The sequence below is a fragment of the Phymastichus coffea genome, unplaced genomic scaffold (assembly GCF_024137745.1).
Source record: "Phymastichus coffea isolate CEN01 unplaced genomic scaffold, Cenicafe_Pcof_1.1 PCOF00061, whole genome shotgun sequence".
In the NCBI taxonomy this organism is placed as follows: domain Eukaryota; kingdom Metazoa; phylum Arthropoda; class Insecta; order Hymenoptera; family Eulophidae; genus Phymastichus; species Phymastichus coffea.
Genome location: NW_026706872.1, coordinates 886,168 through 912,225, shown reverse-complemented (window position 1 = coordinate 912,225; position 26,058 = coordinate 886,168). Strand labels below are relative to the sequence as shown.

At 38.2% G+C, this 26,058-nt stretch overlaps 2 protein-coding genes across 9 annotated transcripts in view; one reads left to right on the top strand and one right to left on the bottom strand.

The window, feature by feature from the left end:
• The window catches only part of LOC131666789 (cell adhesion molecule Dscam2), a 108,866-nt gene that overhangs the window by 54,213 nt on the left and 28,595 nt on the right, over nucleotides 1-26,058 (bottom strand). For all 7 annotated transcript variants that reach the window (XM_058939707.1, XM_058939704.1, XM_058939706.1 and 4 more), the window contains exon 2: nucleotides 822-942. In XM_058939707.1, coding sequence (XP_058795690.1) covers nucleotides 822-864 — 43 coding nt within the window. In that variant the 5' untranslated portion in view covers nucleotides 865-942. The remainder of the gene's footprint in view (nucleotides 1-821; nucleotides 943-26,058) is intronic.
• On the top strand, nucleotides 19,367-25,829 carry LOC131666790 (uncharacterized). Of its 2 annotated transcripts, XM_058939712.1 has the most exons (5): nucleotides 19,367-19,431; nucleotides 19,575-20,320; nucleotides 20,413-23,166; nucleotides 23,229-24,005; nucleotides 24,150-25,829. In XM_058939712.1, the coding sequence occupies exons 2-3, from the start codon at nucleotides 19,582-19,584 to the stop codon at nucleotides 20,925-20,927; spliced, it is 1,254 nt and encodes a 417-aa protein (XP_058795695.1). In that variant the 5' UTR covers nucleotides 19,367-19,431; nucleotides 19,575-19,581; the 3' UTR covers nucleotides 20,928-23,166; nucleotides 23,229-24,005; nucleotides 24,150-25,829. The 2 variants fall into 2 exon arrangements, with proteins under 2 accessions (XP_058795695.1, XP_058795697.1); XM_058939714.1 differs by lacking the exon at nucleotides 24,150-25,829 and having other exon boundaries at nucleotides 23,229-24,010.

Sequence of the window (26,058 nt, the reverse complement as noted above, 5' to 3'; positions counted from 1 at the left end):
TTTCTCGCCAAGCACCAAGGAATTCGACTCTCGTGTGAGCTCAATAAATAATATCCTGCAGCGTTTGATGCGGCTTCTTCATTTCCCTCTCTCTCTCTCTCTCTCTCTCTCTCTCTCTCTCTTTCTCTATCTCTCTCTCTCTCTGTCTCACCGTCTGTCTATCTCTTTCTTTCTCTCGGAAACTTTCAGATATTTTTCTCGGACGAATTTCAAGCGAATTTAACGTATGTAACGTATACTCTTGTAGATTCTGATGACGCGTCGTGTATGCTACATTTGTGCTCTACAGATAGATGTTTCATTTTTTTTAGTTTCCTAGAAATGAATATGATGGTGGAAACGGGCAAAAATTGTAGGTATTGTAATATCAATATTGCAAATGTATTTTGAGTTGATTTAGAGCATCTATTGTATCGATCGAATTTTGTTCGATAAATTGAAAAGATGAAGTAAACCTTACTTAAAAAATTTACAATCAGGAAATACATTTTCGAGCGTAAATAAAGCAGTAATAAAAATAATCAAAATCGATATTAACAAGTGCAATTCAATTGGACAAAGAATCCTCACAGTTAGAGCGATAAATCAGTACAAGTTCACTTATCAGTGGTACTTGAAGAAGGAAGTAACTCGAAGTAGGAAATGAGAAGAGAGAGAGAGAGCACAGCACAGAACGCACTAGTAAATGGGGCGACAAAAGCCACTCGACAAGACGTATATTGAGAATCGAATGCCAATCGCGCTAGCTTGCTAACTCTCCGTTCACAAGTAAATCTTATAAATTCTCTCTGTCGAGGAATGAGATAATCGAATCAACTTACCGATCAGTAGGATCAGCAGCAGCAGAGAGCTCAGCAGATCCATCGCTTCTGGCAGCAGACTTTGTTGTCCTGTCCTGTTCTAGGAAGCTCAGCGCGGCATCCTCGAGTGCAACTTGGGCTCCTGCACAAAAAAAGAAACAGTACTGACTTAGCCGAGCTGGCTTTAACAATAGGATTGGATAAAGGATCCAACAACTTTTCGGCGCCGTTCGCTTGCTGCTTTGCTTTTGTGCTGCTCTGCAATGGCTTTTCACGCTATTATAAACGTGTGGCCGCCTTAGCTCCTTCTTCTTCGTGTTCATTTTCCAGACGCGTATTATTTATAAGGCTTTGTGCCACATCGTTCATCTAATAAGATGTTAAAATTTCGCGGGCGTTAAGCTGGAGCTTGAATGGTATGGCGGAGGGGTCAGTTGTCGACGTTTGTTTAACACGAACTCATTATTGGCACATTTTTAATTTGGCAGCCGGATAGCTGATTAATTCCTACTGCGCTCACAGTGTTTTTGCTCGCTTAATCATTGGGGATTTACTTGGTTTCTGTACCAGCAATATTATAGCAATATAGATGCAAAGAAATCGAACGAGGGTCGGTGAATGATCCTTTTATTTTTATCCAAGTTAATGACGTTGATACGGACATTTCGCAAAGAAATATAATAATGTTGCTTGATAAGTCATTAGCTTATAATCGAGTACATGTACGTTCTGATCAATCGATTAAAAAGATAATATATTTCATGATCGTATAATTAAATCGGCGTACAGAGCCAGCATATTTTTTTATATCGCAGCAGAGCGTTCTGATTGAATAACGAGATCTGTTTCAATTTAATCAACTCCATCTATCTGCGACGCTATACGCACGATTAAATGTACAACGTATCTGTACTTTTTTGATGCCACTATCTCCGACGCGCTCTCAATCCATCCCGTTTGACGGGACGCTGGCTTTTAATTATAATTCAAAGAATTAATATAATCACATCAAAGAGTTTTCGTTAATCGAAATCATACGTTATCACATGTTATCGTTTTATCGACCTTTGCGATATTAATAATTGTAATGATTATCGACGCTGTGTAACTCGGGTATACAATATGATGCATTGTCACGGCAATAAACTAGTTTGCACGATGCGACATATTGAAAGCTGCGAACGGCATTGTTCGAATAAGTTGACTTTTAACCGTGCAAAGTGCGAATGAACGATCGTTGATTATACCCATTATGCAGTTGATACGAGCGAGCACCTGTGATTAATGATTTGCCATTCGATTTGCGCCTTAATCAATCGATTTGGCGACCTCGACGCGTACGTCTTGTCCTTGCGGAAATAAGAGCGAGCAATGTCGCTGATCTCTATTAGTATAATGCTATGTGCCGAAAGCTACATACTATTTGCATAAACATCTCAGCGTAACCCTCTGAGTGGCAAATCAATTTAGATAATAGCAAATACGCTAGCCAACCATTATCAGCGCGCAAGCTCGGTCTTTCTTATAGTAGAATTTATCTTTCCATAGCGCTCGGTATCTTTTACTCCTTTCTTCCTCGGCGTTTTACGAGCATCCCCATGCACCTGGCCATTTTTCACGCCGACACGCTTGCGCGAGCGCGCACGGACATCCGCTTCCCGATGGCGCCAAATACAAACGCGCCAGAAAAAAAAATGAGCGACGAGCGTCCGCTTGGAAGAGCAAGCGCTCCGGCCTGTCTCTGCCACTAAATAATATCAGTCGCGGCGATGCTACATGCCGCCGTATTTATGTATCTTGCTGGCTTTGCCGTCGAGGCAGATTTTATCGATTCGCCTCGGGATTACGAGGTGCGGCTCTTATTGCACAGACGTCTCGGCAATTGACCTGTCTCTTTTATTTTTTATCTCTTCGCTGCGCTATTTTTCTAAGATTGCACTGCATTTTTTATCTTGAGCCGGGGCCGGAATTTTCGTTACTGTTCCAACGTTTTCATAAAATATGCAACAACGTTACGTAATTATTTTCCGTCACTCATTATCACTCTCACAAAAGACCTTCATTAGAGGAATTCTGTACCAATGCCGGTGCGAAAGCTCAATCAGCAATTACCGGCAAAGCTCACTGATCCAATTTAATGCCCTAAAGAAAATCACCGGACTTTGGTCGCGCACTCGTATCCCACAAGTAGGCAAGCACATAACAAGCCGCGCCTCACTTAACTCTTCGCCAATATACATAGGTACACATTTACAAGCTCTCGCCGCTGATCATTGAGTTAAGGCGATCTGGCCTAAACCTCGCCAACAGCCTTTCACAAATTAAACTCAATAATGAAATTGGCCTGGACGGAGTTAGTGTGCAGCCACTCGAGCCGCAAAACTTTATGAATTGACGCTATCAACTGCACGTCTATATATACGTAACGCTAAAGCACGCCCCCTGTTGCTTTGCACAAGAGGACCAAGTGTCCTTTGCTACCGCGAAATTTCGTGTCGGCGTGACGAAGGCGAGTTAAAAATTGGGGCTGCGCGATGCATCGCATTAACGACTCGGCACTTTCGCTTGTTCCGCGAGATTTTTCCCTTTTGGACGAGGCACTCGAGCTTATTCGATTAGCTGGTTAAGCGTTTGTTGCCTGGATAATGGATCGCCTCAAAGACGGCTTTACAGCTGAATCTTCAGCTGAAACAATCTAGACGAATACATTTTTTTCACGTGTCAAATGTCGAATTCCATAGCATGCATGTTCGACTATTGATCGATTGGATATGTCACAAGGGAAGCCATTGTTTCGACGACTTTCCGAAATTAGATGCTATTTTCAAGCTCGTTTCAAAATTCAATAATTTGAATATTTTGTGGAATATCGCAAACGATCAAAGCGCGTTAAATGTTCAGTTTACGTTCAATCAAATTACGCGAGGATAGAGAGTTAGGCGACTGCTGCACGAAATCTTCATTCAGCCAGTCAAGTAGTAAATTGATTTTCCAACAGCTGTCAGCCGTAGTCGCTCGATGGAGCGAGTGCATTGTCCTCTTGCCGCCGCGGCAGGAAGGAAAATTCGTCAAAGGTCAAGCACCTTCCAGCTTATATATATTCGAAGTAGCTCTGCGGATCGAGCGAGAGTGAGTGGAGCACTTCGGAGTAGCTGGCCGCGCCACACTACCCCCTCGCCACGCCACGGCACACCACGCCACGCCACGACGACGACTACGTATGACGAGCTGCTGCAACTGCTGCTGCAGCCACTGCACACGGCAAAAATAAAGTAACGAGCCGACGGCGAGCGACGATGTCAAAGTCGGCTTTTACGGTCTCGTCCCTACTCTCGCCGTTGGATATGTGTGCACCCTCCCGGATTTGTACTTCTGAATGCAAGTGCTAGCCCGACCGGGACTCACACACGCGAACGCCCAGCTTCCTGCCATTTGCTCGGATAGCAAAAGGACCTGCAAATATGGTATTTTCGACAGGAGCTTTTCAGCTGCGAACAAATCGAACGTCTTCACGGTGTGCACGAGCTTTTTTTGGAAGAAACGCTGTCAAGTCAGAATGTCTATTCCATTATTATTCTCAACCTAAATGTAATAATAATATAATCATATTAGAACTTTAATGAAATTCACAGATGTCATAGTTATCTCCTAATCATTCGGTCTTCCAGTTCACTGTTATGATAACGTTTATAGTAGTTTATAGTAGTCAGTACCGCCGAACGCAGCACATGCAATTTGAAAAATGCATAAAACCAATCCTCATCCGAAGCCAATAAGTCAAAGAGGAGTGAGTCAAAAAATGCTGTAGGGAGAGAAAAAGATCATTGAAATCACTTATGAAATTGATAGAAAGCGAAGAGGACCCTCGAGAGTAGGTGAGAGAAAAAGCTTGAAAGGAATCAATGTAAAGACAGCCGTTGAGAAAGGGAGACGTATGAGTTTAAAGCTATATATCGCATGTCCCAAGCCAGAGAGAATGGTGGAGAGAATGCCGGCCGAAAAATAGGTGGCACGCCGGTAAAAGGAAAAATAGCCGAGGCTTCATCATTTATTTGTTGTCCTGTGCGTACAACGAACGCGCGCACGATCAGAGATACTCTCAATTCTCGCGATAAAGCCAATTTACAAAAAAATCTCTTGTAGCTGGTCATCGCTCGTTCGACCCTGTATTGTGTATACCCACAGCAAATGAAATGTTGCCGGGACTGTGTACATATGTTCGGTAAAGTTATGTACGTCTTACGTGAGAGCGAGAGATTCCAGCCAGGCAAGAAATATCTCGACAAAAGAAAATCTCATAAGATTTTTATTTCTCGCTAAATCAAACGGCTGGATATATCTCGGCAGCATGTCAGAAGTGGAATTATACGTGTTTACGACTCTTACTTCAATTTCCGTAAGCGACAAAGTTTTATTAATAACAAGAATAACGTTGTTTGACCACTACAATTTTTCACAAGAGTTATATCGCCATTTAAAACTTTGCTACTGATTTCTGATGCTGCCTAGAAATGACGCGTATCAGCGATTTATTGGACGGCTCGAAGCAGCGAGTATGTAGAAAGACAGAGGTCAAAATCAATGACCGTATATTCGTAAGATCAGGGCCAGCACGGAGAGAGAAAAAAGATGGAGATTGCGGGAAGATGAGACAAAGGAGGGAAAGAGAAAAGCTAGGAGAAAGTTAAGGTTTAAAGCCAGCAAGTTCAAGGAGGAATCATCATAAATCGGGAGCTTTCCGGGAAGCTTTCTCGCTCGCTCTATCTCTTGCTGGTTGCTGGTTGGCGCGCGCACCGCCGACTCCGTCCGTTCAATTTCGAGCGTCCACGCATAATAAAGCGGCTTTCTTGCCGGAAATGAAAATTTCGCGAGCTGCTCATCTCTGCGATTCGCGCGCGTACGATGCGGCCAAATTATCGTGGTGCAGCGGTCACAGATTAGAGGATTTTGGCCTTAAAGCTGACGCTCCATTAACTCTCCGTTGTTGCTGCTACTGCTACCGCTATTGCACGAAACAAGATAGTAGCGAGCTAACAGCGCTATATGCAGATAGACTGTAGTCCGCCAGTTGACGGCTGGATTTGAGAAAGCACAAAAGCTTGCCATTATTATGTTTTTTCCAAAAAACTTTGGATTTTAAATAATCGCCAGTTTAACGAAAGAAAGCGTTAATCACTCAACTTGTATTGCAAATCGGTTTTTGTTGAGAAACGTTTTTTTTCACGTCCAAAAAAAGGAGGAGGAGAAAGACGTCGAGTCAGCAGGAAAAAATGAAGAATATGATCGCTCATAAAAATGAATTCGAGGCAATTTCCCGGTAAGTTCAAGGAGAGAGAAAGAGAGAAAGAGGGGGTAGAGAGGAACAAGGAGGAGGATAGCGCGAGCTCGAGTTATGCATTATGATTCTCCTGAGCCACTACCCCCGCCTACTTAATAACATCACTTGTTGCGCGCAACGAGCCCAGAGTCTATGTAGAGAGAACGCAGGAAAACTACTGCCCTACTAGCAGTACCGCATACACACGCCGCTATGACCCAGACGTCACGACTCTCTTTCTCTCTCTTAGACTTGGTGGTATATATAGTTGTACGAGAATTAAACGCTTAGACGATCGCAAATAACTCTACTGGATGGATGTTCACCTCTCTTCGGTCATATTAATATTTTTCTTATTATACGAGAGAGTTACACTGATAATTCGTTCGATTCACGAAACGACGAGCGTCTTTTTTTCCTTCTTTTGAGCTTCGTGTGAATGCAATTTCCCAATAGTTTGGGCTCACGGCTAAAAATAAATTTTCCGTCTTACTTTTTCCTTTCTTGCCTCGTCAGCACAATAGCTTTCTTGGCACTTTCACGATACTTTTTTGTAGGGAAATTCACAATTGTATTGTAGCTGAGTTAATGCGAGATTTCACATCGCATTTAAATTCATCTGATGAGAAAGCTCGTGTAATTACGTGAGTAAAGTTGACAATGAGGACGAGAACTTGCCTATTGTTAGTAGTTCGCTCAGTGTGACAAATGAAATAGCCTCGGCGTGTCGAAAAGCTCTCTCTCTCTCTCTCTCTCTCTCTCTCTCTCTCTCTCTCTCTCTCTCTCTCTCTCTCTCTCTCTCTCTCTCTCTCTCTACCAGTGGTCGTGGACTATGTGACGCACTTCTCTCGATTGGCTCGGAACGCCATGCTTAAGAGCCGTCGTCGCAATTTACGGCTGAGTGGAGAGAGAGAAAGCATATTCTGCGATCTGTTAGATTGATACGCTTTCGCGGGGAATGTGTCGGTTTCTGTCTGGGTAATGGTCCGTGCCTCACTGAGTTTTTTTATTGCTACCCATTGTATAACAAAGTTTCTTGTTTTTATTCGACTGAAAAGATAAATTTAGGGTAAACATTTGAATTTCGTTTTAATGGTGTACAAAAGGGTACTTCAATAAAAAAAGTGTATTTCAATAACTGATTGTTACTAAAAATGAATAAAATACAAAGAAAATAAAAGAAGCCGACAACAGTAATCTTTTCCCGTTAATGTCAAGCAAGAATAGCAGTAAGACTCCTCGCCTCAAGGCAATAACAGCAGCTGTAACTTAGCAGCTTAAGACGCGAGGAATTAGTGTAGTGTGTGTTGTTGTTGCGAGCCATCGACTTCTCGCGCACGAAATCCCTCGCCGAAGTAAAAACCATCGCAGCCGATTCTCTATCTCTTGTTGGCGCTGAGTCACGAAGCTACCACCTCTAATGCGAAAATATTAGCTCCACACCAGCAAGAGCCGCCTGGGGAATCTCCTCCCCCTCCCCTCCTCACCCGCTCCGAATTTCTCTTCCAAGCTATGTAATGCACTGCAAACCCACGGCGGCGACGTCCAACTTTTTTCAACATACACACAGTTGCTCGACTTGACGACAGAGCTTATATGAACGAACTTGTGAAACCGCACGAAGATTTAGTGGTTGAAGTATGACGGCAGAGTGTTTAGGTTGGATCAAGGGACGATAAAGTTCTCGATTTATGCGCCTTCCTCTACTTCTTTCAATTTTCAACCTATTTTCTCGAATACTTCTTAGTTTACTTACGATACCCCGATAAGTGACGGACTCCAACTCATTTATAATACGAAAACAAAAAACCAATTGAAATTTGTGATTATCAATGTGTGGACCAGTAATGCAATAAGACAAACTTTGACAATATAAAATATGACTGAAGTAATATCTACATATATGTATATACGATATGCTTCTCTCGTAGAATCTCATATCGATTACCTATCATGCCGCTGGGCTAGAGACTGTCGCTGTATAATTCAGCACATTGGCGTGAGTGCTGCAAGCGTGGCAGCACGGTGGCGAGCTGATTAAAAGACGGCTTGCAAGCTTACATTAGCAAGCCGAATTATTCGTATCGCGATCACAGCACTCACTTACTGCTGCCGCGGGGTCATTCGAATTTAGTATCAACCGAGAGTCGTATTTTTGGGGGAGGGAGCTTGAAAATAACATGAGACTTGGGTCGATCGATAGGCAGCTTTCTCTCTCTCTCTCGTCCTATCCATCAGGGAGAGAAGGGGCAACAGGATGTATATAGACGAAAGAGAGAGAGAGAGAGATAAAGGTGCATGGGCTAACCGATAGTCCGAAAGAAGAAGTTAAAGCGAGTTGCCTATCCCTGCTTATCCGTCCTTCCAGCTGCTATTCCTCTCTTTTTACCTTCTACTCTCCAGACTTTCCAGACCTTTTTCCTCGATTGATGTATACGGCTAATTTTCAATAAATTTTAATTACTAGTTACTAGATTTCTCTAAGGATTTGTAAAAAATTATCGCGTTACTTGCTTCAAGTACAGTAACATATGTTCGTTTGATCGATTCCAGATCTTACTACTTATTTCGAATTCTGCTATTTCTTATATTAACTATAATAAAAATTTGTCATGGTAATTAATGAATTTCAAATCATACTTTTTCTATAATTAAATTTTCTTCCACTAAAAAAATAAAATTTTTTTAACGCAGAATCAGACTTTCTTGAATTGAAAGTAACATGTATCATGAATGCTTAAGTAGAAAAACTTTGCCACAAGATATCGAATAATCAAAATTGGTAAATATTTGTTGCGTTATATAGCGTCGAGCTATCGGTTCCACCTTCAAAACCAATCAAGGGATACCGTTGAAAGCTTGGTGTTGCCGTGAACGATGAGAAGCACTTTGAGCTGTGGGGCTCTTTCAATCGCTTATCTCGATTCCCTATCAAACGAGAAAGAAGATGAAATAATGAAGCAGAAGAGACCGAGAGAATATCAGACAGACTAAAAGCGAGTTACGACGGCGTCAGTCCACGGCGTAAATATTGTCGAATCCGCGCCGCTACTTTATTGGACGCAAGCGTATGTAGAGACGCAAGATCGTAAAATAGATTTAAGCCGGGTGCACTTGGGGTCTTTTTTCACTCTCATTTTCTCCTGTTTTTTGCCAAAGCGAAAGATTATACGATGGGCCTTTGTTCTTTACGAGCTTCACTTTCTATTAGGACATAACAATTTTTTTTTTCAATTCCAATCTCGCGATTATTATGACTGTGGTCACTTTTGTTGCGTATACTTGGTGCTAAGGGGCTTGTAACGGAAAGTAATCTGTTTTAATTTGCAACCATAATCGAACTAATAGATCTCATAAATATTGTTATCTAAAAAAGTCGTTTCTGGAAAAGATCTTACATGAAAAAAAAATTACATAACAAAAAAAATGAAAGCCGTGACTATTAGCAAGTTGAAGAAAGATCGCCGGCAAAACAACAAGCGAATATACTGCCTTCAGCAATTCAGCACCCATATTGTTCTGTTGCAATGCAAAAAAAAACAAAATAAAGCAAAAAAGAAAAAGGAATGAGGGACAAACGCGGAAGAGGACAAAATGTGCCGCGAGCTAAGAAGCGAATTAGTCGTCGGCACGCGCCCTTTTTCTTTCTCACTCACAGGCGTCGCGTCGTGGAGGCGTGTCTCTACTACCTCGGGCGCGAAGATTGATTCCGCGTGCACGACAAAGGAAACTCTAGAAAATAGAAAAGTAGGAAAGAAAAAAGGAACCGATGACGTCGTAATTTTTCAAAGGCTCCACATTTAAACAATGTAACCTTGTGGCGAAATTGATGATAAAAAAAAAGGAGAATATTTCGTTCCATTATTGATTAGTGCGTGAATATCGTTGCTTCTTTTCTCTGGCGAAGCTACAAAATTGTTGGTCGCGTCAATTTTAGAGAGGCGATTATTGGTGAGTTTGATTAATTAGCCGGGCTTATGCAGATTGTTCACCTCTACGTTAGCCCGAGTTAAACTAAATACAATTAGTCACTAATCCGATACCCGATAGCTAGGATTTTCTTTTTCTTGCATCTAGCTGAAAGCTCAATAAATCCGATCAAATATAGCGCTGAATTTTTCATACATACGCTGCTCAGTGGGTGCGCTCTGACGACTTTGCTTTCCGTCAATATACAGATCTAATCGGTTTGATCAGCGAAATGTATACACTGATAAGCCCGGGAAATAAAAACTCTTTATCGAACGAAAGAAAATTTGTTAATCCTCGTGCAAACGGCTCAGGTGCTATTCAAAAATTCATTCCCAGTGTCCCGATAAATATAATTACCACAGAGAGTTCCCTCGCGGCTCTTCCTCGCGTAGGAGATCGAACGGCGCTAAAATAAATGTTTTCTCACTGGCGTACTGGCGCTGACTATGCAGCCTCGTGAAATTACACGCTTTAAGGAGAGCCTTGAGACTTTCGCGCGCGATTGTAAGCAGAGTTTGGGAACTGGGAACCGTTATATTTTTTCGACGCAGGCAAAAACTCGACTATGTGTTTGCACGCCGCGCTAATTCCAAGCGGAGTGCTCGCCTACCGATAACGGCTCTCTCTTGGCCCACAGAAATTAACGCGCCCACCTCCGAAGACAAATGGGATGGCCGCGTTTACGACGAACGCGCGTACATATCCGATCGTCTGCAAGCAGATGTTTTCGAAAACGCTGCGCAAGTTTTTCTTCGTGGTAGTTTGCTGTTTCATGAGCTCTTAACTCGAGTCAGATTAGAATTTCATGATATTTTCATTTAGCCACTTCAACAAAGTCTGCAATAACTTTACATTATATCTGCAGCTAATCAAATTCTTGGCGTGAATTTATGAAATTTTATCCTGTTCATTTCAATAGCAAACATTCGTATGGGTTACGAGATTTAGCTGTGTTTATGCTGAATTTCCACCAAAACGTCAGAGCCCCGCACGCTTGCCAGATTATGTTACGTGATATAGCGATGAAATTGAAAGAAAATAATGTTTCATAGTTACGTAAAGAACAGGGTTTTTTCTAGAATTTAACTCCTGTGTTAAATAGTCACCTGCGACAACAGATAATTTCGAATAGTATTTAACTTGCGTCTTGGACTCAAAATTGTTTTACAAACAACACAGAAAAAAAAGAATCAGGGATGGAAAAGCTTATTATATCTTTCATTCGATGCATCTTGTCGTCTGTTCATATAACACTCGCGTACTCATTCCATGTGTAAACATTCACTGGAATATTGTTTGCACGAGAACGACGAACATCTGTTTATTAAATATCCGACATTGATTAACGTCACGCCAGCAGCTCGCTTATGCTGGCGCGCATTGGAAACTCGATTCCGTACAAATGTTTTTCAGTCAGCGAAATCCGATTCCTCTTCCAATATAGAGAAGAGAGAGAAAAAAATACAAAATAGACGTCCTGATGGTCAATCGTTGAATGGGCACGGGGCATCTCGAAGGAGCCAAGGAAGCAGACGAAGAGCCGAAGAAGCAGTAGCAGCTCGACTTTTCGATTTTCATCCTAAGAAAGGGCATTGTTCCTTGAAGGACGCGAGCTTTTTTCATCAGTCGGTGTCGGGCTGATTAGCGCGTCTCTTCCCTCGCTTCCTTTCAGCCTGTCTGCCAATTTGCTCGAGAGGCAATGAGTATTGATCAGGACTATATATGTACAGTGGAGACGCGCATGCATTCCTGAGAGAAAAACGTCGCTCGTTAAAATTGCAGTCAGAGAGAGAGAGAGAGAGAGAAACGCGACGCTCTTCTTCCTACTCGAGTATATGCTTTTGATGTTCAAATTTATTTGCCGTTCGATGAAGCATTTTTCGTTTTGAAATGTACTACTCTACTCCAGCGCATAGAAAAACACGATTTTCAACTTGTACGTAAAACGCATTTTTATTTGTACAATACATGAAAAATCGATGGATGTAGGTTTTTCGATTGGAACGTTTACATATTCCATATTTTCAAGAAAATTTTTAGTCGTAGAATACTTCAATTTACGTCGATAATATGAATGATAAGCTTAAGAATTTCAAAATCACAAACAACTGACAGTCGTCGAAATTAAAAAATATCGAAGTCGTAATTGCAACAGAGATACAGTAATTTTCCAGGCATGCGATGATCAACAAAGCTTGCCTGATAACTACAAAGAAAAAATTCTAAAGCTTGATTCCCTTTTTCATCATGGTTAGCACTGCAAAGAAGTAATTACAGTATTCCTATGTCATTACTATATTCGAAATTTAAAAAATCAACAAAATGCATCGAATGATAACATTTTTATATAAAATTGACAGAAACTATATAAACAAAAACAAATTTATTTTCAATACGTTGGAAAACCTCAACTGTTGGACAATTGTAGTAAGTATAACAAAATCTTTTTCTTATTTTTAATAAATACTGGTAATATTTCAATTCGAGTATTTGCTTGAACTTTAGCTCATTCAGTTCTATCAAATAGTATCAAGATTTTCAGTTTCACAAATATATGAGTAAGTTTTATTTTAAAATTAAATACTTTGTCATCGATACAATTTTAATAAAAGAGTGATCAGACAACAAAAGTAATGAGATCATAGTTCACTTGCAGATTGAAAATGGTAAATACGAGAGGCATACTATTAATAACCGTCTGCTTAACTCAAGTATACGTCATCAATACATTCGCTATTCTCGAGCATCGAGCGTTTAATATCGACGATAAAGAATTAATTTTCGTTGATGAATCGCATAAAGATGGTAAATTCACATATGCCTCATGCACTTCAAATAAGGAGAACAAAGAGAGACAATGCAAAGTCGTGCGTGAAAAAACACCTTACTCGAATGACTATTGCACTTGCGATATTAAAATAAAACTAGAAAATCGCCAAGACGATAGTGATATGGACCACGATAAAATATCTATAATTCCATTTGCAGAAAACAAAGCTATCCTCTATTTGTTAGATAACGTCAAAAATGGTGTCACTCAGATCAATACAATCAACTTGATGGCTGCAAAGTTAAAACCTACGAGATGTCAATTATAGATCCGACTAATGAAGTTGATCACGTAATTATAGTCCCTTACAAAGATTCTTTTGATGTTTTTTTTCTCATACAATATCTGGGTAATAAGCATTATATAATGAAGTTCGATGCTAACGGCAATAAGCAAAATTTGCCACTTGGACCTTCTAAGCCTGATACATTTTCATCCGACGTCTTGCGCATTGTTCCTATTTCAGAATTTCGCCATAATGGTATTCTTTATATTCAACATATCCAAGGCAGTGACAACAACTTTGGCGTAATCATACGTAAATCTAATGGTAAGTAGGTAGTGGTAGATTTCTATAATCTAAATTCTATAATTTGGCTTTTCTTTTTATTCACTCATTTTTTGTCACCTATTTACATTGAAAATGTTATGCTATTGTAACGAATATTATTGCATACAATATATTGACGCGGTAACAACAATGATTCTTTTTCTTGTGCTTTTTGTTATAAGGTACCAACATATCCTTAGGTCAACGTACAATGTACGAGCCCATGACTTTAGCAACAAACAATGATCTTATTGGCATATGTTATAAGATATATGACACTCATCCAGAATTCAATTGTACGCAGAATGATTTAAATGGCAAAGAAAAATTTAACATCAATCCACTGAAACAATACAATGATACTGTAGTTTTAGTTGTACATAACTTAGCGGGAGGTGGTATGCTTATTACGGTTGGAGCATGTAACGAGCCTATTTGCAGTTATTACCAAGTTAATTTTTCTGTCATCAAACTTGACTCAACGGGCAAAATCGTTGGTATAGCGCACATTGGTAAAACGAAAACTGTATCTGAATCTAACAATATGAGCATGACTGTATCGTATCATATGGATAAAGATCATAATAATTGCGTTTCCATTGCCAATCATCTTCAAGGAACTTTCAAAACAAAACAACGTTGCACTAGATGTCTCAGCTCTACTGACTATTGTTTTTCCGATGCCGACTTTAAACAATAAATTAAAAGCATTTACTTGATTAATTAAAAATATGTTTTGAATTACCAAATCATTATTAAGACACTGATTTTTTGTAGTTTAAATACAAAAATTATATCTTTCAAATTAACAATTTGTTTGAACATTATCAATTTAATGAAATGAAATAGTATAATACAAATTTATAATCTTATACCGTTCACACACGTTGTAATATCGTGTATGCTTTCATAGTAAGTTCTGCATTATTAATTTTACGAGAGAGAAACAGCTGAAACATTTTAATACAGAAAATAAGGGTTTAGGCTAAGAACATATCTTGGATTGAGACTCGCTCAAAGATACAATATTGTCGTACACTGTACATCAAAACCTAGAAGAATAATGTTAAGATACTTGAAGTGGTACCCTATACAGATAATCTTGCAACTTTAAATACTCCAATGAGTATTCTGCCTTTTTTTAGAAAGTGCACATAATAAATAGATTAGAATTTATTTATGCATTCATTAGCTTTTTTTTGCATATAATCTTTGATTGTCTTGAGAACTTTATTAATAAGATTATTTAGGTGATTTTGAATTATTATGTTATATTTTGCGCAATACTATTTAATTTCTTCTTTAACTTGAAACCTGTAGATCATTTCGGATAATTTCGTTTGGCATAAACCATAAGGTCCGAACAATATTACGTAGGACTCAGAATTTAAATCTTTTTAAGATTTCAATATTCGAAATAGCATCCCATAGTTGAATGCGGTAACTCCAAACTGATTTGAGTACAGCTTTATATAGCAGTATTTTGTTTTCAATTAATAAATCTGATTTTCCTCCGATGAGCCAGTATATTTTCCTTTATTTTAGTCCTAATTATTTTAGTTTTATGAATGTATGTTCTTCCCATGTAAGCCTTCGGTGTATATGAATACCTACATATTTTACATAGTTACTTTACGAAATGTGTTTATCATTGAAGTTAATAGGTAGACGGGTATATTTTCGAAGAGTGAACGTTGTATATATTGATTCGCTTTCAATTACTAAGATTCTCCATGAGGTAACTTTGAACATAATTATTTATGAAATGTTCTAATGATGCAGTTGCTATTGTTGCCTCTGATGTGATGTTAAAATAACTATATCGTCTGCACATGTTGTTCTCATGATGATAACAGAAGAATGATCGATCCAAGGTGAATAACAGGCACAATGTTGGGCCTAATACACTATCCTGTATTTATTTTACTTGGAAACTTCTATTTTGTAGATATAACTGTAATAGCTCATAGTGGCATTTAGGAAAAATCTCTTGAGTTTGTGCATGCCTTTTGTGCCAAATTTTGTTACACGCCTGGGCGACAACAAGGAATATGCTGGTGTAGTACTGTTTTTTTTAAGAGATTTCCTTACAGCAGATACTATTCTGTTTACTTGTTCTATCATAGAGTCGTTGCCCCTAAAATCAAACTAATTATCCGGGATAAGTTTTCTATTGATTATTATTGAGTTGATTCTAACTAAGATCAATTTTTCACAAGTTTTGAAAAGTACTAGTAAAAGACTAATCGATCTGCATGAGGTTACCAGTTCAGATTCTTTACTATTACCTTTCAAGTCGTTTAATAGCTTTTTAAAGTGAATAATCCGTTGTTTCTGCTGAATTTAGTACTCTAAGATATTCTGAATTTGTATATTTTTTTCTACTCTTTGAATGCTTTGCCTAATTTAGTTCTATCTTGACTCGATCTGGTTATCTGATATCATTTTCTAACAAAGTAATTTCTTTTCCTTAATTTTTTGGGCTATTTTATTGGATGCTGATTACTCTATGCTCGTGTTTCTCCACGGCAGTTTTCAATTCGCCAAAGTCAATTAATGGGTGTATGCTTTATAGTACGACTTTCAATCATTTGTCTTCTTTACGCTGATGCGTATAGAATTGTGTTTTTTTTCTTTTAATACATTGATAATCAGCAAATATTTTTCTGAGGTCGTTGGTTGCATTTTTATCATATTTTGCCCTAACACTTTTTATGTGAGATTGTCTTTGGCTATCGTTAGCTGTAATTAGTAGGTTTTTCAACGAGCGAATGTTTTTTATATTATGAACAAAGATTGAAAGTTATTTATTTTTTTTAAGTGTCTACATTATTGTTTACTGTATTCGCTTCATTGTTTATTGAGTTCACTTCTTCGCTTTTTTCATCTCGATTTTCTTGAAGAGTCTCATACTTAGATTTTATATACTTAACCAGTAATCTGATAATTAGGTATGCCGTTTTTTATTTTGTTTTTGCGTTTGGTTTCCTGAATTTGTTCACTGTCTTTTGCCGCTAACCAATTTCCACTCATCAGAGTTAATTTGTGTTGGATTAAATGAAACCTCCTTTTGGGTAGCCTTTATGACCAATATTATGTCTATATTTTGAGATTGTAGTATAAATCCAAATTACCACTTCACTAATTTGAATAATAGTTCAGCTATCTAAAATGTATGTATATATACGTCTGCTCTCCTCAGAGATCAAACGCAGAGTGAAATCACAAAGTTTTTATTTGGTATCAAGAGATAGAAATATAAATATTGAATTTTTAATTTAACACTTGTTGCATGATAAAACAAAACTATTTTCCTATTTTACGAAATTTTACCAAATTTTTGGGTGTTAATTGTAGGTGTAACAAATAAGCATACTTTTATTTAAGAGGAAGCAAAATTGCTTTTGGTGTTCAAATCACGGTGAAAATAAGTCAAATTTAACCATTTGATGTTCTAGTAATCCACCTGGCGCATTATTTCATGAAGCTGACGCGATAATTCTAAATGAATAAATCACACCTCGCACGTAGCCTCGTGAACGAAAAGAAAAACGTTCTCTTCGGCATGAGAAATCTTGCGATAACAGCAGACTCACACCATCAATCTTCATTGAAGAAATTAAAATCAGTGAGAAATATCCCTTGGCTTGCTTTTATTGCGTATTTAAGCGTCGCGTCTACGTAACGATCATAATCGCAAACAAATAATCGAAAGAGAGAGAGAGAGTAAAAGAGAGAGAGAGAGAGAGAGAGACTCGCCGCAGCCTCGCCAGAGATTTATGTTCTATTCATTTCGTCGCAACGTTAGCCTCTCACATGCGATTACGTGTATATGTGTGTGTGTGTGTCTGTATGTGCATGCAGTAGCAACAGCACTAGCTACTACGTGGCGATACATTAATGACAGGATCGTGTACGTGCGCGTGTGGCTGCGTGCGCTCGGGCATTTGATGGCGTTCTCTCTCTCTTGCTCTTCTCCGTGAATTACGACGCAGCGCAAGCTCAACGATCGGGGCTATTCCGCTCGACCGATTTCTCAACGGCTACTGCAAGCTCGCTTGCTCTCTCGCCGTATTCCCCGTACGAATTAGCGCAGATACAGCCTTTGCCTAATATACCCATCTAACGTATGCGACGAGAGAGTTTGAATGAAAAAGATAGCTGCATAAACGGTGTACTTTGAAAGTCAATGCTCATCTATTATAAATGTACTTAGCATTGAAAACCCCATTGATTATACTACACCTCAAGGATTTCCTCAACATTGGTATGTTCCATGTTTCCGATAATTCTGCAGCAAATTAAGTTTGCCTATACGGAAGTGCTATCGTTATCATTCCATGGATTACAGTAGTTCGACTTAAACTAATTCATACTATCAAGTCCAGATTATTCGCTCTAATTAAAAGGAGATATAAGTAATAAAGCTTTACGATTTAGATCGACTACGAGCTTCTTGTCCATATTCCCGATGATACTGGGACGTGGTGAAAGTGATATCGAAGCGCAAGATTAGAAAAACCCATCGATTAACCATCAGCAACAAGATAGACGCATAGCTGATTAGCAAGCGTCCAAGCCACCACAACAATTGATATTAGCTCGCAAGTTGGTACATCAGCGAAATCCATCGATTTCGAGCTGATTTCTAGAGCCGCGTGCGCAGCTCCCGAACGAAATTGGCTTTTTTCAACTAGATCCGGCGTGCACGAGCATGACTGGTATTTTATAACAAGCCGCTATTTCATTAACATGAGGTAGATATATATAGGCTTTTGACCTGGAGTTTAATGCAAATGAGAAAGTGAGCGAGCTGTTTGACGAGTAATCATATTTTGGGCGGTGAACTGTATGTTGAACGCCAAATATCAGCTTGATCGCGCATGGCTAATTCAATGCTGCTGCTGAAAAATGCCATATTCTTGCACCATATTACGAAAAATAGATATCCTATTGATGATTGCATCCAATCGTTCGTTACAAATAAATCTATTGCAGCGATAAGCATGAAAGCTTTATTTAAACGTGTCATCGAGAAACCTCTACCCAAAGACTCGTGCCTCGGAAAAAGGCTTAATCCTAGCTAAATAATTCCCGAGGCGTGTGTGTCTAGCAGCAGCCCCTCGAGAGCAGTGTGTTCCAATGCCGTGACCTGAAATATTTGGCTGGGCTCGCGAGCTCCTGGGAATCGGCCTACATTTCGCCCAACACAAAGGCGTTAAAAGCTGACCAAAAGAATAAAAAAATAGGCGCAGAGGGAGAGAGCTGACCAATGAAATATTCAGCTGTGTGCTATCGCTAAAAAGCGGACCGAGATAAACAGTTCTTTCGCTTTCCCTCCCTCCCTTCCTCCCGCTCTTCCCCCCCCCCCCCCTCTCTCGTCTGTCTCGTGGATAGGTCATAAAAAACGTTTGCGAATGCCTAGAGAATGCGCGTAGCGAGTTTCATCGCTGTGCCACGCGCGCGCGGCCAAGAAATGTTCAAACAAGCCCGAGATTTTTTAATATTCTTTCATTACACACACACACATACACATCATACGGCAGAGCGAATCCGCGTTTGAAAAAGTTGCCGTTATTACAACGCGTACACGCGGTTTTTTTACCCATGGCGCGTTTGAACAAAAAAATCTCAAATGTTATCTATATTGATATGGTATATAGTGAACTGCATTTGAACTGCTTTAAAGTGATATTCAAGGGTTTATTTTACTGCAATTTTCTGTTATTGAAAGGAATGAATGTATGACTTGATGCTACTTTAAAGCGCTTGCAAACCCTCTAAGAATAAGAACTAGACACCTATAAAGGAAAGGAAATCTCTCACTTGGCTTAACAAGTATACCGGAAACTGATGATTTTGATTTGTTGAGCTTGACTTAACCAACAGCAAATCTCACTCAGTCTCAGTTCGTCAAAGTGTAAAGAGCTCAACGCCAAGGAAAACGTGCCTCCTTTCGACGGTAAAGTAATTATTTCAACTTGGCTGCCGTTCTTAAAACAGAATAAGTTTCTTCAAAGTCGACATTTTCTAATCAACATATCCTTTATAGATTGTTCAATTGATTTAATATCATTATTATTTATAACAAATACAACTTTTCAGATTGGAAATGGATAAATTAAAACTAGGAATGTTGGCTCTGATATGGCAATCATTGCTGTACGAATTTAGCCTGGCTAATAGAACCGTGGACGTTCAACACAAAAAGCTCGATTTCCCGAAACAAGAGCTTGTATTCAGTTCCGAGTCATACGTTGATGGCAATGATGTATACGCAGCATGCAAGACTGTAGACAAGAGTGACGAGAGATTGTGTAAAGTAGTACGTGAAAAAGCGCCAAATTCAAGAGAAATTCAATCATGTGATGTAACCCTGAAATTAGATAATAGAACCGAGAAAAGTGATAAAAATAATGATAAACTGAGTGTAGTTCCTCTGGGAAAGGATTATGCTGTGTTTTACTTGGCTGAAGAAGGAAAGAACGCGAGTGTCAAATTCAGTATTATCAATTTGAACAATTGTAAAATTGCCGTAAACAAAATATCTGTCATGAATCCGGAAAAAGACCCTAAATATACTGTCATTGTCGTTCCTTATAATGATTCTTTTGATGTTTATTATAGAGATTCAAACAAGTGCGGCGATGTAGGATTTTGTAAGATAATTATTAATATCGAGGGCAAAATAGTTAATGGTCCAATTGCTGCTATCAATACGAATTTATATCAGTCATTTTTCCCATACGTTGTTCCAATGTGTAAACAATCGCGGAACAAAGGTATTTTCTACATGAAGTACGTCAATGGTAGCCTCAGCGAATATCATTTAATTCTGCAACAACCTGACGGTAAATGAAATATTAAGATTTATTTCGGAAACAGTTCAAATACAATTGTACATTACTTCTTCATTTCTCATTACAACCTTCAACATTTACAGGAAGTGAAAAATCATTAGGACAGCACAAAGCTTACTCTCCTACCAGAAAGTCAACGACGAACGATTTGATTGGAGTATGCTTAACAAGCGATCTAGTGAATTCGACAATCAAGTGCGTGCAATACGACGCCGATGGCACGTTGAAATTTGAAGTCGATGCAATGACTACTAACGACAGTGCTGCTATTGTCCACGTATACAATTTACCAAAGGGTGGTCTGCTATTACTTGTTGGCAAGTGCGTAGAGAAACGCGATTGTGAATCGGACCAAGTCAGTTTTATGGTTGTCAAAATGGATTCAACTGGTAAAAAACTTGGGTCGTTCGATCTTGATAAATTCAATTTTGAAACTAACGTTCCAGGACTTAAATTAGTTCCAGTATTCTATATTAATAAGGATAATAAATATTGTATTTCAATAGTACAATATCAGAGTACTGATTCTGGAAGTCGCACTGTAGGTTACATCAGTTCGACTACTTCGTGCCTCACCGATGCACATTTTTCAATATAATGTTTAAAAGCTAACCTTGATAGATATTCATTTTTCAGTTTTTTAATTTTTCAAGCTACTTCTAATAAATGTCCATTTAAAAAGCAATTCACTACGAGTATTTTAGTTTCAAATAAGTTAAGCTTCTGTATGCTTAGTGCGAAAGCATATTTCCTTTTGACAACATGTTGCATTGCTTACTTTGTTTCAGTTTGATTTATATACTTAACTAATAACGCTTCTGCACACGGTTTCGTTAGAAAAAAAGTCAGACATTGATATTATAAGGAAATCTAACATGCAGCCATTACTTTTGTTTAGTTTCTAAATGTATACGAGTAAAGTTAAGAAATTTATCCTTAAGTTGTGCACATAGCAGAAAGCGGTATTGTTGATATATCAGGAACTAGATAGCTTCAAGTAGAGCAATACATTTCTCAGTTACGGTACCAGACACAAAAGAGTCAATTCAAAAGACGTGTTTTTCGCTGAAGCTGGTGAAATATTTTCTAACAACGATAGCTTGATCTTTTCAAATTTAGATATATGCTAGGTGATATTAATAATAAAGATATTATTAATATACTTGAAAAAATAATAAGATATTGATAAGAAATTATAAAAAGCAGGTTTATAACGTTGATTACATCCAGATCAGATTAGCATTGGGAAAAATGTAATTGACAGCTTTAGTAGTTTATTTTTGGGAACAAAACATATTTAGATGGACAGAATATATTTGGTTCATGTATAAAAGACAACATCAATAATGTCACAGACGCTGACTCATGTTCACAGATACAAGATCATCACAAAACTCAATTTTCAACAAGTAAACAAAAGTAAAAAGATTGAAAGATTCTCTATATCTTTTATCGAAGAGAACTATGCTTCATAACATTTGATTGAAGAATGAAACAGGAATAAGCACACTATCGTGAACTGCAATAAATGCAACGTTATAGGTACTGAATTAATAATAGAGAGTGGTCCTCGCTATCTATTATTAATTCAGTATTTCACCGTGTGTATCTTACCATAAAGTGAATGCATCGACGACTTCTATAGAAATCCAAGTGGTTTTGATAAATATTTGAGTGAGAAATTTACTACCTGACCAATTAATTCTCCACTTTGTAAAGAATCACGTGATAACATTTTTTTACGGGAAGCTCAAAAGACTATCTCATATGTGGATTACAGTTCCTTTTTATCTGTTTGACAATTATATGAGTCAATTTCATTTGAATAATCTGAAAAAGAAATTATTATTACTATCTTTCATCATTTTTATGCAAAAAAAGATAGGAAAGGTCAAACTTAAATAAGTCAACAAGTCTCTATTTTATCCATGAAGTGGCTGATAACATATTCAGCGAAATATTGGATGGAATAGAGAGTTTTCGATTTATTTAAGAGTTACCCTTCCCTACCGCTAAATTTTCCTTTTTCGCATAATCTAAAAAATGTTTGAATATAGAAGAAAATACTAATTTTTTATCGTTATTCAAATAGTACTGATTTCCTGGATATTTATAATATTTTTTTTAAATTGTTCAAATAAGTATATTTTTCTAGCATTCCAAAAATTACCATTTGCACAATTACACAAGTGCGTCTATTTTATAAATACCTAGATTGATGTATCATACCATTGATACTTTAAACATATTCGTTGAACTAACAAAACAAATAACTCTTGTTACTATTAAGAGAAGTACGAAGACTTGACTTTATAGATATGACTCACGGGCCGTGAGATATCGCATTTACTAATTAATTTATTTAGCGATGCAGATTTTTCAGAGCTAGATTATCCTTTAAATATTAATCGTACTACATTCGAATGAGACATAAATGCATACTCCGTATTGTATTTATCAACTTTAACGATTTATCGGACTCTTTAAAAAAATTGCTTCGAATAAAAGCTTCAGAAAAAAATTATAGGTCTTGAAAGTAATAGAAAAATAATTGATCGTTTGCATACAGATCTAGAGCTGGGTCAACTATCATGATTTTGAAAGTAATATCTAGGTATCGAGGGTAAAAAATCTATCAGTTAACTTAATGCGTAGCGGAAACTGATGATTTTGTCTCCAAGTATCTCGTCGCTGCGAATAGCAGCAGTCAAACTCATAGTTTGAACTCAGTCATAGCTCGAAATGCAAAGCGTGCATTACAAGGTACATATTTCTACAACGTGTTTCTTATGAATACGCGATCCGATTATCTGGTCATTTTGGAATAACTATTGCAGGTAAGCTTATATTAAGATATTGTTATTTTTCGATATGTTTAAATATTATTTTAACACTGCAGATCACGAGAATTTTCCGTAATTGAATACAACATAGGCTAAGTAAGAGATGGCAATTATGAAGGGAACGATATTAGCAATTGTCTGTTTAATTCACATAAACCAGAACAGCGCTGCAAGTCAAATCCAGCGTGACACACTTGATTTTCCGGAGCAAGAGCTGATTTTCAATTACGACTCTTACAGAGACGGAACAGTTACATATGCCACTTGCAGAAAGAACAACGCGACAGACGAGCGCAGGTGCAAAGTAGTACGCGAAAAATCTCCTCATTCGAGGGAAACTGAGTCGTGCGACGTAATGCTGAAACTAAATCACCGCAAAGGCAAGATCGGAAAGAAAGCCGATGAGATTTTCGTAGTACCCTTGGGACAAAATCGCGCTCTCCTTTACTTGATTGAAAAGGGCAAGGATGCGAGTGTCAAATTCGATACTATTAATTTCAGAGATTGTAAGGTTGCTCAAACTGAAATTTCAATTATGAATCCCGATCATAATGCCAAGCAAGCTGTTATCGTTGTCCCTTACAACGAATCCTTTGATGTTTACTACCGAGATACCAACAAATGTGGCGAAACTGGGCATTGCCAGATAACTATTAGCACCGAAGGCAAACAAATTAAAGGACCAGATGCCACTATCGACGTTAATCTATACCTATCATTTTTCCCGTACGTCGTTCCAGTTTCCGACCGATCGCGCGACAGAGGTATTTTTTATATGAAGTACATTGCCGGCAGTACCAACGAGTTTGAATTTATTTTACAAAAATCTAATGGTGAGTGCTTAAACATTGTTCGTTGCAAAATTTCATTAAGTCAATATTCTTTTACTATCAACCTTATTGAGTAGAAACGAGAATTGTTTTGTGTTTTAATTAAGAAATGATTTTGCATTGTAATTCATTTTTAAAAAATTTTAGGAGAGAAGAAATCGCTAGGCATACACAGAGCCTATTATCCAACTATTAAGTCGACGACTCATGATCTCATTGGCGTATGCTTCACCAAAGATCCCAGTAGTTTGACCTTCAACTGTGCTCAATACGATGCGGATGGTAATTTAAAGTTTCAAACCGATGCGGTCTACTCCGGTAAGAATGCCGCAGTCGTTTATGGGTATAATTTGCCAATGGGAGGCTTATTTGTATTCGCCGGCAAATGTGCTAAAACAACTTGTGAATTGGACGAGGTGGATTTCTTCATTATTAAGATTGATTCCACCGGCAAGCAAGTAGGATCATTCAATATTGGAAAATTAAAAATAGATACTGTCATCAAAGGAATCAAGGTGGTTCCTTCGTTGTATACTAACAAAAATAATGAGTATTGTATCTCAATTGCAACCTATAAGAGTGTGGACTCGGGATACCACGACAAAGGTTACATCAGTGCGACAGCTTATTGCTTTACTGAAGCAGATTTTACGAAGTAAATATTCTAATCGAGCACTTTCAAAGAGTATTTTATTCGAAATCCACCATTGATATAATCTCATTCAAATATCCATACAACATTTATTAATTATCAGAATCAACCGAAAGAACTTCCCAACAATCTTTATAATAAATTTCGTTTGAATATATTTTTGCAAAGAATTATCCATTGCAACCTCATTCATGAGTCTAAAACACGATAAAATTCATTCGCTTGTCATTATTGTGTAGTAAACGAATATCAGTCATCGTAAAAAAAGCAATATTTTTCATTACACAAGTAATACCATCGATCAAAAAAACAAGCGAAATTGCTGAAATTTTCCAGAACGATGGATCGAACGAATAACGGACTAGCGCACTCATCGTAACGTGGGAAAAGCGCGAACTCACTCCTTCCTCGCTCTCTCTCTCTCTCTCTCTCTCTCTCTTCTCCCCAAAGCCGCACTGAAAATCCCACAGGGCGACGATGATTAATCGTCTTCCTCGATTTCCGCGAAAGCCTGTGCTCTTTCGCATCGACTCTCTCCTTTGCACCTAAACGCTTTTGCACACACACGTACACAGGAGACCACCACTACCAGAGCCATCACGTCATTCGCAGCAGCCGCACCGACGATAGCGCTATCATGAATAATTTACAGGCTGAAAGCTTTTCGGACAAACATCCTCGCCGCGCCAGCCGGATTTAAAATTCCGATTGACCCCACGTTGGCGATGTTGCGTAGTAGTAGTAGGTAGATACATGCAAGCACGCCATACCGATCGTTTGGGAGAGAGAGGACACGTCTCGATATCGAGATTTCCGTTTGCCGCAGCTTGAAAGTCCAGCACGTCACTGATGGATACACTTTGCTTGCCGCTCGATTTCAGAGAAACGCACGAGTGGGCGAGTGAATTTTCATATTTATTTTTCACCTGGAAATTCATAGCACGTCGATGGCATTGTAGTTGTTTGCTTTCGCGTTTACGCAATAAATTGCCTGTAATTTTCTTAGTTTTATCAATTGTTACATGTCAATGCGAACGACATCTTTGATATTAATTACAAGCCAGCGAATCGCATGATTTTCGTATGTTTCAAATAAATACTTCATATGTAACCTTGAAATTAGAGAGATGTGTAAAACTATTTTGGGAAATTATCAGTGCTAGAATTTATGTTGTTAATTTTTTTTTCATAAGAAACTAATCCCCCGATTTGGCTTGGTTGATGAAAAAATTTATTGGTAATTCCCACAGTAGTTGAACTAGGTCGACGTTCGATCAGATGTGCATTAAAAACAAATCTACATACGTAGAAGCACAAAAGGATGTCCTTTACAAGCAACAAAATTGTCGGTAAAATTGCGCGTATCTGTCAGCAAAAAAGGGAGAAATATCGTTTGGTCAGTGG